Source organism: Macadamia integrifolia, chromosome 7 (genome assembly GCF_013358625.1).
Source record: "Macadamia integrifolia cultivar HAES 741 chromosome 7, SCU_Mint_v3, whole genome shotgun sequence".
In the NCBI taxonomy this organism is placed as follows: Eukaryota; Viridiplantae; Streptophyta; class Magnoliopsida; order Proteales; family Proteaceae; genus Macadamia; species Macadamia integrifolia.
The window spans coordinates 30,418,607-30,434,335 of NC_056563.1; the positions used below are offsets into that span (position 1 = coordinate 30,418,607).

General features: G+C 36.4%; 1 protein-coding gene and 1 long non-coding RNA gene across 5 annotated transcripts; one reads left to right on the forward strand and one right to left on the reverse strand.

The window, feature by feature from the left end:
- The first annotated feature begins 3,562 nt into the window (after positions 1-3,562).
- LOC122083562 (protein PIN-LIKES 3-like) lies at positions 3,563-13,448 on the forward strand. Of its 3 annotated transcripts, XM_042651416.1 has the most exons (11): positions 3,563-3,788; positions 4,796-4,964; positions 5,736-5,815; positions 5,907-6,031; positions 6,406-6,527; positions 7,843-8,067; positions 9,246-9,338; positions 9,866-9,966; positions 10,907-10,959; positions 11,080-11,265; positions 12,884-13,448. In XM_042651416.1, the coding sequence occupies exons 2-11, from the start codon at positions 4,830-4,832 to the stop codon at positions 13,006-13,008; spliced, it is 1,245 nt and encodes a 414-aa protein (XP_042507350.1). In that variant the 5' UTR covers positions 3,563-3,788; positions 4,796-4,829; the 3' UTR covers positions 13,009-13,448. The 3 variants fall into 3 exon arrangements, with proteins under 3 accessions (XP_042507350.1, XP_042507349.1, XP_042507351.1); XM_042651415.1 differs by lacking the exon at positions 3,563-3,788 and having other exon boundaries at positions 3,820-4,964; XM_042651417.1 differs by lacking the exons at positions 3,563-3,788; positions 11,080-11,265 and having other exon boundaries at positions 3,820-4,964.
- On the reverse strand, positions 8,304-14,148 carry LOC122083563. Of its 2 annotated transcripts, XR_006141676.1 has the most exons (3): positions 13,688-14,148; positions 13,459-13,586; positions 8,304-8,701 (listed from the first exon to the last, which is right to left on the reverse strand). It is a non-coding gene; the product is annotated as an uncharacterized LOC122083563 (long non-coding RNA). The 2 variants fall into 2 exon arrangements; XR_006141677.1 differs by lacking the exon at positions 13,688-14,148 and having other exon boundaries at positions 13,459-13,594.
- Positions 14,149-15,729: the final 1,581 nt, after the last annotated feature.

The window sequence follows — 15,729 nt, forward strand, 5'->3', positions numbered from 1 at the left end:
TCAGGAACTTAGGTTGCCTTACAGCTTATCTCTACAATAAAAAACAAAAACTTGTGAGAACAATTGAGTAATTGAATTAGAAGAACTGAAGAGGGATGCGAAGAACTGCTCCCTACTAATATCTAGAATCTTGGAATCCCTAAACCTGAAAACCGACCTTGGGAAGAATCACGATAGAAGAATTAGATGGGTTGTATTCACCTTCCAGAGAATTGACGGGTCAGGAAATGCGAACAGAACAGAGATAGAGAGAGAGAGATGGGAGAACGGCTTGGAGCTTCTGCAAGCTTGTAAGAACACTCACCTGTGCAAAATCGCTGCAATGGAGTGATCGATGAACAACGACTCAAAGGAAATTACTGCAAAACAATCGCCTTTGCAAAACCTCTGCAAAACCCTTTTGAAATGAAAAAACCCTAAAATGAAAATGCAAATTGATCTTTATAACTTGAGTTCCAAGACTTGATTTTCCAAGGGAACGATTTGCTACCTAATTGAGTCGGATTGATAACGGAGAGGGACTATTAGAGAGTCGCAATGATTTGCATAACCCTAAAATCTCAATCGATAAGAAGTTTTCTCAAGGTAGAAGATGAAGCTAATGGTGAGGGCAATGATGTAATTGAACATCATGCATCATCACTTAACAGTCGGCCGCCATCACGGTCAGAGTACGATTGATAGAATTTATAACATTATAGGGATACAGTTATAATTTTAAACTTAATAGAGGATAAGAGTGTAATAAATGAAACAATCAAGGAGGGGAGTGAAATTTTCTCTTGTTAATATGAAATATTATTTCGTGTTGCATCATTAACATGTCCGATGGAATTATTGAAATGTTTATATTATTTAGTCTTTATATTTTTATATAAAAAAAAAATTACAACCGACCCACCCAATTAAGTTATTCACTGGTTATAGATTTGAATTTTGACCAATCAGTAAAGGAACGGGTCTCCCGAGTCCCGAATGGTTCTAGAGTTGAAAAAACCAGTTTGGAACCGGATGGAAACTCTTAAGACCCATTTAATTCTTGCATATAATTATATATAATGTATAATATAATCCGGGTGGCGATTTGGAATTCATAATTTTAGATGTATTTTTGTAGAAAAAAAATTAGATGTATTGGCCATTGTGGAAAATCAGGTTTTATAACTCAACTCGTCCTCTTTAAATCCTAGTGAGTCGGAGCAAGTCACAGAAAACCAGGCGAGTCATGTCCAATTTTCCCCCTCTTATTTACATACTAGTCTTATTCAAACAAGCCAAATAAATGATTAATGGAAAAATTACATCTCCTTCCCTTGTAGTTTGCCGAAATTATGTATGGGTTCAAGGGTTTGAGCGATTTACACCCCCTCCCCTAAAGTTGACGATGTGAGTATTCTGTTAATTTCAAGCATCAAAAGACTTGAATACCCTTTTAGTAAAGAAAACCTTGAGTTGAGAGGACCATTATACCCTTTTAGACTTGAATGCCCATTAAAATAGAGATTGTTCACAAAAGTGAGAATCGTTGGAGAAGGTGAAGTTTGATCCCTTTGCAAATCGTCCTCTGCAACCAAATCTAGGTGAAGAAGAAGCTCAGTCTTTGAATCAAAACTCTGCCATCAAAGCATAAATGATCGATGGTGTTTAATGCTGATTCCAATCCAATTTGGATCTGAATGAGTCTGAAAAACCCAAAAAATTGGTAGATCTATCTGAAAAAATATTCCAAAGATTTTGATGTTTCTATCCAAAAATCCATTTTGAATCATCAAAATTCAGAATTGATAATCGTCCATCGCAATTTGAATCGGGTAATCCCTGATTCGATTCATCGATTCTTGAAACTCTACCACTCTGCCAGTGACCCCTACTGAGCTCAAGCCCTTTGAACCTTTTAAGGAATGGCAAGTCTAGGTGTTTTTTCCACCCTTCTCTCTCTCTCTCTCTCTCTCTCTCTCTCTCTCAAAGTAAGAACATCAATCAACAAGCTGAGTTAGTCGTTGCTTCCATTATGACACTTACCACTACTACATGTGGCTTATTGGCTTCTCTCACACCTAAGTCCAAGCCATGAACCTGAGTGAACGAGTAGTGATGAATCCTGTAATAATGACTCAATTGATGATTGATTAAACCATCAGAAGCAAAACCGTCTCTTCCTTTTCAAAATCAACTTATTAGAGTTGGATATTTCTAGGACAACAGAGAATTAGGGATTCAGGGAGACAGCATGACATTAGATCGGAAACCTTAGAGCCTTTTCCACTTGCGAATGAAGAAAGTATCATCTCAGTCCTCTCCATCGACTTATTAGGGTTTCTTGCATATGAAAACCCTGATAACACATCACATCCTCATACAGATCACAGCTGGTAAAGGGCGATTTGCAGATTAGGGCTTCGAGAGCTTGAAGACGATGAGATTGAAAGAGGATTTCACTCTTTTCCTAATTCTAAGTATTTCGGTTCCCTTCACTTCGTTCGCTGGGGGTATTTTCAATATAAAAAATATGATCTCATCGCATGACAGATTCAAACTCATGGCCACTAAAAGATTGGACTCAAATGTAAGAATCTTTCATATTGCAAGGGAGGGGGGAATAAATCGCTCAAACTCTTGGACCCACATATAATTTTGGTAAACTACAGTGGAAGGGATGTAATTTTCTCATAATTGATAAATAAATTAAATGAGACAAGATAAAATAAAAGTGTTTAATTTTCAAAATTTTTAATGAAATTCATCATCCAATGTCTCTTGGATGAAAGTGATAAGATCCAACTTGGAGATGTCATGGTCATGAATCATGTTTTTTAATTAAAATTTAGATATATACACTCAATAGTGACTAGATTAAATAAAAAAGACTTCGGTGATTGAATATTTAACATCATTATAATATATTTTAATTCAAAATTATTCAAAATATCAACTTAAACTTTTGACAAGAATCGACCGTTTTGTTGTGATTCAGGCAAAACAAACGAGTCTTTAATGACGTCTTGTCATTTTTTAATACAGGACGAGTCTCCATGACTCTTGATCAGATTTATAATCTTTTGACCAAATTCGGCCTAATTTTTCTAGTCAAAGCCTGGTTTGCCAATAATGCATTTTATAATAAAATTCCTTGATTTTAATATAGAAAATGGATAAATGATGATTGTATTTGAAAAGTGTGATATCATGTTTAATAAGAGTTTAATATAATTACACAATAATGATTGCAAAACTTTATAAATATTATTATTATAAAACTTATTTCCTTTCTTTCCCTCTCCTTGCAATGAGACGTAGCCTTAAAGAAAAATGTCAGCATCATTATCCTATTAGCTGCATGCTTTGGGTGGCCGATGTAAATCATGTAATATTATCTCACATGATGGATCATTGTGTTGGCAATAGATGATTAGATCTGATGGTATGACCTTGAGAAGGAGAATTGAAGACTTAAATTTGAAAGGAGTCTTTAGTCTTTACCCAAAAAAGAATAGACCGACAATGATGAATTCTTGAATTAGGATTTGAATGATGAGTCCGAGCTCCTTACGTGGAGAGACAGGTTACCTTTCCCACATGGAACTACAAGTAAGAGTAATTAATGCACCATTGACTCGTTATGTGATAAAATATGCATAAAGTTCCCATCTAATGATTCATTTCAATACAACCAGATTCGACGTGGTGACGGAACAGTAAGCTGCATGGTGACTCTCTGATGTTAGAGCGAATAAATGGCACAAAGGTGACGAGTTGCAGTTGTTCTTGATATAGGGGAGAGGGATAAGGTAACAGTCAGGAAACTCTAACTTGAGACCTCCTAGTGAGTGTGGGCTTTGCATACCACAATCTCACCAACTGTGCTAAATAGTTATTATGTTAATCTTTCTGTTCAATTGTCTTCGCAGTCATTTTGGTGCTATTTTGGTGCTCTCCTGACTTTTGTAATCATTTTTGGATTCTTGCTCTGTTCCTGTCTTCCTGCAAGCAACTCACTGTTACAGAAAGCACCAGAAAATTATAAATAAATCCGCGAGACCGGGACAGAGAATCCCTCCCTTAGGTTCTTTCCTTTAAAGTCCAAACGACTTCAAAGACTTCTGTATACATCTCAGTGATCTACAACCGAGAAACCCATATCGAGTTCTTGAGCCAGTTGTTATCTTTTTGGTCTTACTCCCTTAATTGTAGCTAAAAAAATATTTATTTTCATGAATTTGTTTTGTTCTCAGACCCTTTCCAACAATTTTGACTACCATTAAACTGGTTCTTGCAAGTTCAGTTTTGAATTTAATTTAATTTTTGCGTCGGGCATTTCGAAAGATATCCTCAATTTTGAATCTTAAAAGACAATTTTGCAGAGGAAGTACTCTGCCCTTTCTTTTTCTTTTTATTTGGGAATAATTTTCAGCTGAGTTGAGAATTGCGAATATGGTGAAGTATGAAAATTATTCGCTACTCATCTCTAAAGAAAAGTCCCAGTTCGATTGTGAAAACTTCTATTCAAATATTTTGAACTTAACTGGGGAGCTTAAACAGTTTAGATCTTCCAAGAAGCAGGGGTGGTGGGTGTTCTATCTTAAGGCAACCTCCTCTCTTTCTTAATTACAGTATAAATTTTCCCTGCGAGGAAGTTGAGCTATCAAATTATGTATTTTTATCTTCTCATGCTGCCACTCAGTTTATCAGGAAGTATAATCGAAAACTTATTTATGCTTCTTCCCTTCTCAACACTGTTTAACTGTGCATGGAAATAAACTTATTCTATTAGTTTTTCTTGGATTGGAGTTGACAGAGAAAACTCTTGAGATTTGTGAGGAATTCTCAGCATGGAGATTCTGGATCTCTTAATTGCGGCATCAAATCCAGTGCTGAAGGTCCTATTACTTACCGCTCTTGGGTCCTTTCTCTCAACAGACCGCATCAATATTTTGGGAAAAGATGCAAAACATCATTTGAACAGAGTGAGTTCTAAGTCCCTGGATCTTATTTTTATAGTTTTTACAAGGCTGGATTTAGTCATCTACTGATAAATTCGTACTATAGTTCATAAGTTTCGGTCTTCAATCTTTATACCTCATGTTTGCAGTTTTCTCATGATTCATCCTTTTTTTTTCTTTTCTTTGTTTTTTTTTTTTTTTGGGGAGGGGGGGGGGGGGGTGGTGGGGGTGGGGTATCTATCTGCAATTAACTTTCCCACAACAGAAACTTAGGAGTGAAGAGAGTGTCTTTCTTATCACTTATAATGTTATATAGTCTCACATGTTTGTTCATCTATGAACCAATCAAGACAAGATCATTCAAGCAGTGGACCACCAACCCATCTCCATTACAGAAGAATCTCTACAGGGATTTGGTCAACTGAGTCAACCCCTTTAAACTAGGCTAATCAACTTTGTCCTCCATTGTTTCTTTTGCAACATGCAATTTCAGAACTGGCCTCAAACTAATGGTGATAAGGCTTATTAGCTGTTTCTGTTGTTGTCCGAGCTCTGTAGGCAAGTTTGTAAAGAGTATCAGCCATATTCCCTAGATGTTTGAATTTCATTGGAGAAGACAAGATTCACAACAGGGAACAGCAGTACAATTATAGAGCCAATGTTTTGAGGAACCTATTTAGTCCTTTGGAGTGCAGTAAAAGATCTGTGTGGGGATTTTTTTTTGTAATATTTTAACTTCTAAAACAGAATTGATTCTTTCTTATTTGAAAGCCAATTAACTTTCATTGTGAACAGGTTGTGTTCTTTGTATTTTTTCCAGCACTTGTGGGCTCCAACCTTGCTAAAACAGTAACATATGAAAGCATGATTAAGTTGTGAGTTTCTTCTTATCCTGTTTACAACATCCTTACAAGTTACGATGAAACTTACTGTCTGATACTCTGGTAACTTTTTGGTAATGTATAGGTGGTTCATGCCTGTCAATATTTTTATTACATATCTCATTGGTTCAGCACTTGGATGGATGCTTATACAAATCACAAGACCTCCTTCACATATAAGAGGTCTTATCTTGGGTTCCTGTGCTGCAGGTAATTTTTTGTATGATTCCTCAAACTTCTCTGTTAATTCTGTGGACTCACCATGTGATTTAAATCCCATGTTGAGTTCCTCGGAACATGATTAAAGATGAGAAATGGAAGGTTTGACTTATATAAGTCCATTGCTACCAGTGTTAAGTGTACAATTTTAGGCTTCTTCAATTCAAGTAACAACTCCCAATTACTAACTTGTTTTGGGGGCTATAGAATCTTAAGTTTAGCATCTGCAACCACACATAGTCTGCTATGTGAATGGTGAACTGTGTAGGAAGGACATGTCATGCTGCCAGACATTATTAAATTTTGCACAGTTGGATTACTACATTGTGTGCCACCTCATCTTTTTTTACCTCCCCCTGAAACAGGAAATATAGGGAATCTGCTTTTCATCATCATCCCATCAATCTGTAGAGATAAAGGCAGCCCATTTGGAGCTCCTGATGTCTGCAGTAGATATGGAGTGGCTTATTCTTCACTTTCATCAGCGGTAGTTTTCTTCTATTCTTAGAAATAGCTTTATTTTCCTAAAAATTGATTAGGGATGCTTATTATGAAATATAAGGAGGTCACTTAACATATGTATTTTGATATTGCAACTCTGAAAGGTTTTCAATCACAAAATTGTCCATATGAGGGTTAAGGAGTGAACAATCTGCATTGTATTCTGAAAGAAACTAATAAGTAGGAAATCATGAAAAAAATAATTCTAGTTTCTTTTGACAATAATACTAGAATATTATTCTAGTTCAATTAATGTTTTAATAGTGCATAAGTTTGTATTATATATTTATTTTCCTAATATTGAAATCTTATATCTTTCTAATTTCTTACATAGCTTTGTGCAAAATTAAGAATATTGAAAAGACTGTGACTAGAAGTCCAAAATAAGTTTTGTCAAAAGGCTGGTGTCTGGCAAGAGGGCTGGCAGATGTGGCTAATGCAGATGATCCCCCGAAACAAGAATGGTCTTGATCTGCCATGATCACCTCTACATGTGGCTAAAAGCCCTGCAACTGCAGCACCAAAACAGATAATACTGGGCCAAAATAAGTTAATTTTAGTATGGGGAAGTGTTCTCTGTCCAGGAGTGTGGATCCTGTGCTTGCATGAGACCCAATCAGCATCCCGCTTTTGGTTCAACCTGTGGGGGCAGGGAGGTCATTTTATAGGGAGGAGGAGAGACAGACACAAGGGTGCAGGCACAGGAACCGCTCTCCCGGCCAGGAAACTTTATTCCTTTTAATATTTGTTAAACTTTTACTATATATTACTGTTTATTGATTAGTGTTCCATAATTTATAGCATCCTTGGTAAAGATATAAAAAATGTTTATTGTTGTGAAGATTCCAAAACCCTTTTGTGATCCCCTCCCTTTATACAATTAACAAGTTATACTCTGCATGGGCATAACCTGTGGATTCTTACCAATCAGATAGTTTGAACTTTTGATGTATAAGCCGACTCTAGCCACCAGTCCTAGTTTTGTAGCCATTGAAGTGTATTTCTTTATCTCTGACTTTGTGAGCACACAGTTAAAGCAATGTGACAATTGGCTATGACAAGCTTAGAAGTGGCTTATTTCCCGTTCATTTCATGAAGATTGATAACAAAAGGCATTGTTATTATGTATATCAAATGTATTATAAATCATATCAAATGTATATCAAATGTATTATAAATCATATGGACCCATGACTAAACATGTGTGCATCCAGGAACTAAAATATTCAGTTGTCTTGCAGCAATTGACTCTAGGCAAACTCATTTCAACCTGTATTTTGGTTCTTATTGTGATGATTCAGATTGGGTCCATTTATTTATGGTCGTATGTGTACAATATTGTACGGATATCTTCAAGTAAATGCTCTGAAGAAATTGACGGCTCTATAAGTGAATCTTCAGAAGAACCTTCCAAAGTACTCAATGGGAGTTGCACAGAGCCACTACTTTCAAAGGATTTACCAGTCTTGGAGTACCGTGCAGACCATTTTGCACTGCCATACGCTTCATTAGAGGAAAGACGAAAGGTTATTTCTTGGTTTACCATTATTATAATGAATTCCACCAGGAAAGACGAATGTTTATTTCTTGGTTTATCATTATTATAATGAATTCCAACCCCCCCCCCCCCCCTTTTTTTCTTTTTTCCCATTCTTTCTTTCCTGTCCTCCCACTGTTGTTTTGTGTCCATGTTGACTCAAGGAGCATCCCAACTTGGGAGTGGGTGATAACAAAGATCGATCCTTCTCCTTAACAAGGTGGTTTCAAAATGTGTGGTTTGTTTAACCATATACTTGGGCAACAGCTTTACATCCCAGAACAATCTAGGTGAACAATGAATCTGATGTGTTTCTGCTTAGTTGGCATCCCACATGCACTTCATATATTGGCCATTACACAATCTCCTCATGCTTAATGCCAGAGACTAATGCAGTGCAATTTAGTAAAACAAAACCACCTTCTTTTGACACATTTGAAATTTTTTTAAATGAATTGCCTGGTATTAAGGAAAAATATGATAAATGATAGGCCATGGATCCGAGGATAGTAAGCCAAACATGTCATCAAACAATAGGGTCCCCTACCTGATGGATGGCCAGAATCAACCTCATCTTCCTCCTGCATGGCTGAAATAAGAGCAATCACCAGGTACTATGACATCTGTAATAATATGAAACTGAAAAATAATTAGAAAGAAACGATAAATGAACAGGAAACGTAGTAAAGAAAATGGAAGTCAGAATTAGTTGTATCCTTCAATTTACTGTTAGGTCACCTCCTAATTTTGCAGTGAAATTTTTAAGTAAGAAATTACCAAATTTAAACCACTGTTCAATGGGGTCTTCAGCCTTCTTGATTCATGATAAAGATATTTCCTAGATCCATACTACGTTATTAACAGGACCCATCTTTCTATATTTCTGATCATTTCTACTCATGTTTCCAAGGAACACTAGATCTAGAAAACATAGAATTAGTATTCCTGAAAGGCAACTGTTACAGTCCATTGAAGACCTGGTCAGTTGATTTGGGTTGCTCGTGGATGGATAAATGCAAAGATAACTCCTGGTGTTGACCAGAATGCACATTTCCACTCTAGTTTTTAATATTACATATGGAGTCATGATCTTTGCTTTCTCATGATCAATCATCACAAGATTGAGAGATATAATTGGCTTGGATTTTTTTCAATGTTTTATGACAGGTTCCAATTTCAGTTAAGTTTAGACAATATTTAAAGATGCTTTCTGAAAAGATCAACTTGAAGACATTATTCGCACCCTCGACCACTGCAGCGGTATGCTTATCATGCTTTATCTTTTTCATCTGTAGCTAGTTATTTTCTTGAACCGAGGTTGATTACCACAGGTATAGACTCCAGTCCCTTGTACATGTGCCAAGATAGGGACCCCTTAGTTGAACCACCTAAGAGGTCTTCTGATTAAAAATAGGCCTGATTTAATAATTCTAGTAGCTATTTATTGTTGTTGTATAGGAGGAAATGTGATGTATTGCCCTTATTTTCTTTTTGATTGGTAAAACAAAATATATTACCAAAAGGGCAAAAGGGAGGAAATATACAAAAGATAGGCAGCCCTAAAATGCTCCCTTTGGGCAGCCCCTAAAAGAAGCAACAAAGGCCCCTAAAAAGATGTGGGAGACCCCCCCCCCAAACAAAGATCCCCTCTTTCTACTCTGCTGCTTACTTATGGTTTATGTAGATTTCTTTTTTAAACTAGATTTCATCATGAATGAAAGAAAATGCAAGTGAAAACATCTACATGAATGATCCACTGACTAAAATTCTTTACTTATTCTTTGTAGATTGTTGGGTTTTCTGTCGGAACAGTCCCTCAAATAAAAAGGCTAATGATTGGTGAAAGTGCTCCTCTTCGTGTCATTGGAGATTCTGCTTCTTTGCTTGGGTATCAGCCTACTGAAAACTCATGCTTCTTCAGCTTTAGATTACTCCTGCTTAAGCTCTAAGATCATAACTGCTAGTTTCAATTTGCAATAACTCTAAAGAATTCCCCCAACCCCACCCCCACCAAAATAAAAATAAAAACCCCCAAAATACCATATATTTTCTGCTCTTGATGCTAAGTTGTACACATTCCTGACCTATCACCTTGTCAAGACCATTTCATGGATGTCTAGATAGATGGTGTTTGAAAATCTATACAAATCCTGACAAGGGAAGCTACATATTCCTGTATCTTCTCCAATCATATCGGACAACTCAAGCTATCTCTAAGACTTCACAAAAATGCTCTTTTTTTTTTTTTACACCACAAGTGGCGTCTTGAGTTCAATTTCTATTGGAAGTATTTATGGGAAATCCTAAATTTCAAACTGCGCTTCGATCGCTTCTCTTCAAACTACTAAAATCAAACCACCTTTCAGTGAAATTTTCGATTGTAAGTGTTTCATATCCATCGAGGAACTACAGCTTTTATGCTCCTTAATGCTATACTTGGTAGATGGTTAACCATGATCCTTCCAGACTTGAGGACATTGTGTATGTGCACAACCCTCAAGTGGATGGTGGTTGAACAGCTATACAAGCGGGAGATCCGGATGTTTCTAATTATGTAAGGTTGGGTTTCAAACCACTAAAGCACCTTTTCAGGTTCACACTCTTATTCTTGAATGGATGGATAAAACCTATTGAATGGTTTTGGTGCTATGTTCTATCTGAGAAGGGTGCATTTATTTTGCACTGTATGACATCAACAACACATGCCATTTGTATTCATTGCTCACACTAATCTGACTACATGTTTTGCCATGTGTAAAACAAATATTTATGCACCTGATTAAGTTATAAATCATTGTTATTCATTTCATTCTCATTTTGGTTTGCAGTGAAGGAGCCATCCCAGCTATCACCTTGATAATGGGAGGAAACCTTCTTAGAGGTAATAACTGATTTTGATACTGAAGTTACAGTGGATGTCAAGAGAGATAGGTTCTTGGTGAATCTTTGTCTGACTCTATTAAAGCAAATCTTTTTTTCTGACACGCACATTGTCATTCAGGTTTAAGAGGGTCAGAGATTCATGCGTCCATAATTGTTGGGATCATAGTAGTTCGTTACATTGCACTCCCGCTGTTGGGCATCCTTGTTATTAAAGGGGCATTGCATATTGGCCTGGTGTACCCAGATCCACTGTATATGTTTATTCTTCATCTTCATTTTGCAGTCCCACCAGCAATAAACATAGGTATGCCAATTTATTATCATCCAAGCTGCCAACTCTAGTGTGTTTCATCTTCTTTTTCCATCTTTGCCTTGTTTTCTGTGTTTTGTGTCTGTAGATTCGAAGGCCTTTCTGATTATTAAAATCTAAAAGTCCATTGTCAGCTTAGTCTAGTTCTCTTTTTCTTTTCTCTCCCCCCCCCCCTTTTTCTTTTGGGGTGGGGCGGAGGGGGGGAGAGGATTCTAAGATCATATAAATGTTTCTTATGGCTTATGAAGCAAGGTCAAACTTTTTGAATCATAAGTTCATAACTAAGATCAGTTCTGTAAGGAACTCCAAAGGCAGAACAGACCAAACATGCATACTGCAATTTGATAACACACAGCAAGCTGCTCATTTTGAATAGTAATTGAACACCAGAACATACTACTATTGAACTGTTGCACGGGGGTGGGGGGAAAAGGAAATTACACCTGACATTCAAAACATTAGGGGGTCACAAGGCACAGGGGCTACGTAACATTCAAAACTTGATGTTTGGGGTGCTCGAGCACAGATGATGTTACTCCAAACTGATGACGAAATGACCAAACTACCCAGACCTTCTACATCTTTTGAATAATACCAATTGAGGACACAATTCAATCATCATGTATTAACATTTTAGAACTTTTGAATTGGATCATGATCATCCATTTATCTTTGGAATAATACCAATTGAGGACACAATTCAATCATCATGTATTAACATTTTAGAACTTTTGAATTGGATCATGATCATCCATTTAGCATTTTTAATCATGACAAACATGATGGTACAATCTAATTTAAGATCAAACCATTATACTTTTATGAAATATTCCAATTGAAAAGATATGATTCAATGATCATGCTTTAGCCTATTAAAACAGTTGATTTGGACCATGGTCATTCATCTAGCATTTTAAATCATAGTGAGCACGATAGTATGGTCTGATCTAAGACCATCAAAAGCTTCTAAATAATTTTAATAAAAAGGTTTCCATTGAATCTCATAGTTTTAAATTTTTAAGCCTTTAATTTTGATCATAAAATCATGATAAACATGATGATACTCTCTAATCTTATGATGAGATGTAATCAATGTTTTAATCATGTCATGGAGGTTCAAATGACTGACTTCAATGATCATAACCACTGACATAGTGAAGCTTCGTGGTTGCCATGATTTAAAATGTTAAATGAATGGCTTGCGGCTTTTTTGTCATGAACTTATACCGTGGTACAGTTGAAGAAACCATTGTTCCAGTTCACTTAACTAGCAGTATCCAGGATGAGGCACAATGTTAGGTAACCCCTGGCATAGTTGTCCTTAATGTTAGGAATCTCAGGTGTAAAGGGATTGATTCAGACATGATTTTGTGAATCAGACAAACAATATTGTCCTTCATGAAAAAGCTACATTCATGTGTCTCTATGTCTCTATGTCTCTATAAGTATTTGGTCAAAGCTGTTGATCAGGAATCAGATGATTTAATATCTAAGAACGTGTGGCAGGGATAGTGTTTGACATGGGGAGTTGTGGAGAGGGAAATAAGGTGTCATTAAATTTTAAATTATGTTCTTCCTCATTTCTGATTTGAGCTTTTCATGAAATTGACAGGAACAATAACCCAATTATTTGGTGCTGGTGAGAGAGAATGTTCTGTTATTCTGCTATGGGGCTATGGATTAGCTTCGGTTTCACTTACCATTTGGGCAAGCTTCTTTATGTGGATTTTGGCTTGAAACTACTTCTTTCAGTGTGTCACGTGTTTCTGCTAACAAGGAATCCTACAACCAAGCTTGCACAAAATCAGTGGCATTTCATCAGTTACAAGTTAGGTTGATGATGCTGTCAATTGCACCATGAGATGGCACAGAATCCGACTGCAACCCTTTGGAACAAGGTGTTTATCCTCCCTGTATCATTGGGGTCTGAGAACTATACATATCTGTTAACCCAGTCCCAATGATCACTATCTTCCTAAATTGTTTTGATGCAGTTATAAGATTGGACCAATCTCACCAAAAAAAAAATCCTTTTGGCTAGCAAGAATTGTGGGGAGATAAGAGTCCAATTAGCTTTGGATTCTAATTTCAGTTTCAGTGTTTTTTTTTTTTTCCCCCTTTTGATATTATAAGAATGTAACTCACAATGGAAGAGAAAGGAATATGGAATGAAATTTAAATTTTTACCTCTCACGGCCGTGGAGCTGCGCAACTGTTCTTCTCTTCCTTCTATGATTTGCTCCGTCTTTCTCCTCCCTTCTTCCCAGGTGAGTTCTTATTGTTTCTTCTTCTAGTTGTTTTATTTACTTCCTCAACTGGTATCCATTCCAGGAGATCATAAGAATCCGTAAAGGGAGGGTTCGATCTCTATCAACACCTTTTCTTTCAACCTGGAATTCTAGGGTTTGAAACTCACCTTAGAACCTTGGCCCCTAAGTCTGCCCCAGTCGCGATAACCAAAACTGCAACCGGGATGGATGTGCAGATAACACCCGCTTTGCCGGCGCAAATGTGAGCGAAGCACACGGAAATTCCTTCATCGACCACCAGTTTTGGCTCCCGCAGAGTTTGCCGGAGGTGCCGCTTTCAGTAGTGCACAAGCCGGAGCTGAAGGACACCTTCCATGTCCGATCTCATATTAGAACCGGCCAGAATTGGTCCCAGAAACCCCAGAATGACTGAATTGGAATTGATCAGACCAATTAAGTTCAAGCCCGAAGGCCTAAGTCGAAAGTGTAAGTCAAATAAAGTCCTCCTCAGGAGCAGGCCCAGGAATTGGGATCGGTCTCAACAAATTTCATCACTATTGATGTTTTCATGTGTGCTTCCATTGATGTTTACGTTGACATAGAAGCCACATTCCTCGACAAAAGACTGATTCCCCAAAAATATTATATTAAATGATAATTTTGCACCTTAGTGCTTGGCCGAAGCCCTTCAACTCCTGGACAAAAACATATTCTCCCTTTTATTTTTATCCCCCGCCATTATTGAAAGTGGTTTGGGGCTGGGGCTGGGGCTGGGGCTGGGGCTGGGGCACCAGTATAGTCCTTTCTATGAATGCCTCCAAGAATCATAGGTATCAACTTAATACCATCAATTAATTGAACCTAATCCAAGATGGGGATGTGTTCATTGTACTTTTATGAAAGCCTAACATATTAGATACCAATCCTGTCCCATTTGGGTTTCTGGTGGAGTGGATCCCCACCCCCTCTACCCAATTGCCATCATTATGCACAACTCATCTTGAAAATATTCAATTCTTCTCACTTTTTTTCTATGTCCTTTGCATCTCAATCCGACCATTGATTGAGCCACTAGGTTCAGAAAAAAACTAATTGCGTGCCTAATCCTTTTCCATAATCTTTTTGCCGTTTTATATATATCTGTTTTTCTTTGGCATTTGACAAGAAAAAAAAAATTCTGATAAAAATTTGAGGAAAATAAATCATATATATGATGAGGTTAGAGTTATGCATGTATACTCCAATTATTTTGACTGGAATCCACTAAGCCTTTTGATTCATGTAAATAAATAGAGAATATTCTATTACAGTCTTTCAGTGCAAACAAACCTACTTATGATACAAAATATTGTATAAAAATACTAGATTTTAAAACAAACATTTGAGCTAAATGAAATCCTCTCTAATTAAAAGAAGTCAAATGTTAATCTTTTAAAATTTACAAGATTTGCCTCCAAATTACATCAATCAAGATGCAAAAATATTTAGTAATGTGTGTATATGTGCATGAGGATATTAATAAATTTTTTTTTTTTAGGGTACATATATACAATATCATAACTTATTTTGCCACTTGACGTACTTTGTCGGGCTTGAAATTATAAATATGAGCAAGTGGCCTTGGGGTTTATTGGGTGACAAATTATTTTTAACCCTATTCAGTATGTTATGTGACAGATATTTAGGCTAACTAGATGCCCTACTTAGGTGAGACCCATCCTAAACGATTCCCCATTCTTGTAGACATAATATGCTTATAGTATATGGAAGCATCTTGATGATCATCTTATGAAATAAATCAAATATAATAATCAAACCTTATTAATAGGTTGTTTCATTTTGTTACCTTGGCTCGTCCTTCGATTTTTGTTTTAAGTAAGTTTGGTTCATCCTTGAATACTACTATTGATTGGAAATAGGTGCCATGAAAAAAAAGGACTTGTTTAGGCTTCACAATAATCTTATTGTGTGGATAACAATAGGGACAAAGGTTGTCCTCTCCCAATTCCCTCTTAGGCTTAGTTTGCACAACATAAAATGCCCCAAAAGTAAAATATTTTCTATTTTTCTCCCTTTATATATTTTACAGATTTAGGCATAAAATGTAGATCTCACTCTATGAATTTACATCCGGTATTATTTTTTTATTTTTTATTTTTTATTTTTCATATGTAACACAAAGTATTTTTATTTTTTTGCCTCTATTTAT

Excerpts from the sequence above, each read along its gene's own strand:
- LOC122083562 (XM_042651416.1), top strand. The coding sequence starts at position 4,830 with ATGGAGATTCTGGATCTCTTAATTGCGGCATCAAATCCAGTGCTGAAG. Across the intron at positions 6,032-6,405 it reads CTTGGGTTCCTGTGCTGCAG|GAAATATAGGGAATCTGCTT; the intron begins GTAATTTTTTGT and ends CCCCTGAAACAG. Across the intron at positions 10,960-11,079 it reads GGGAGGAAACCTTCTTAGAG|GTTTAAGAGGGTCAGAGATT; the intron begins GTAATAACTGAT and ends ATTGTCATTCAG.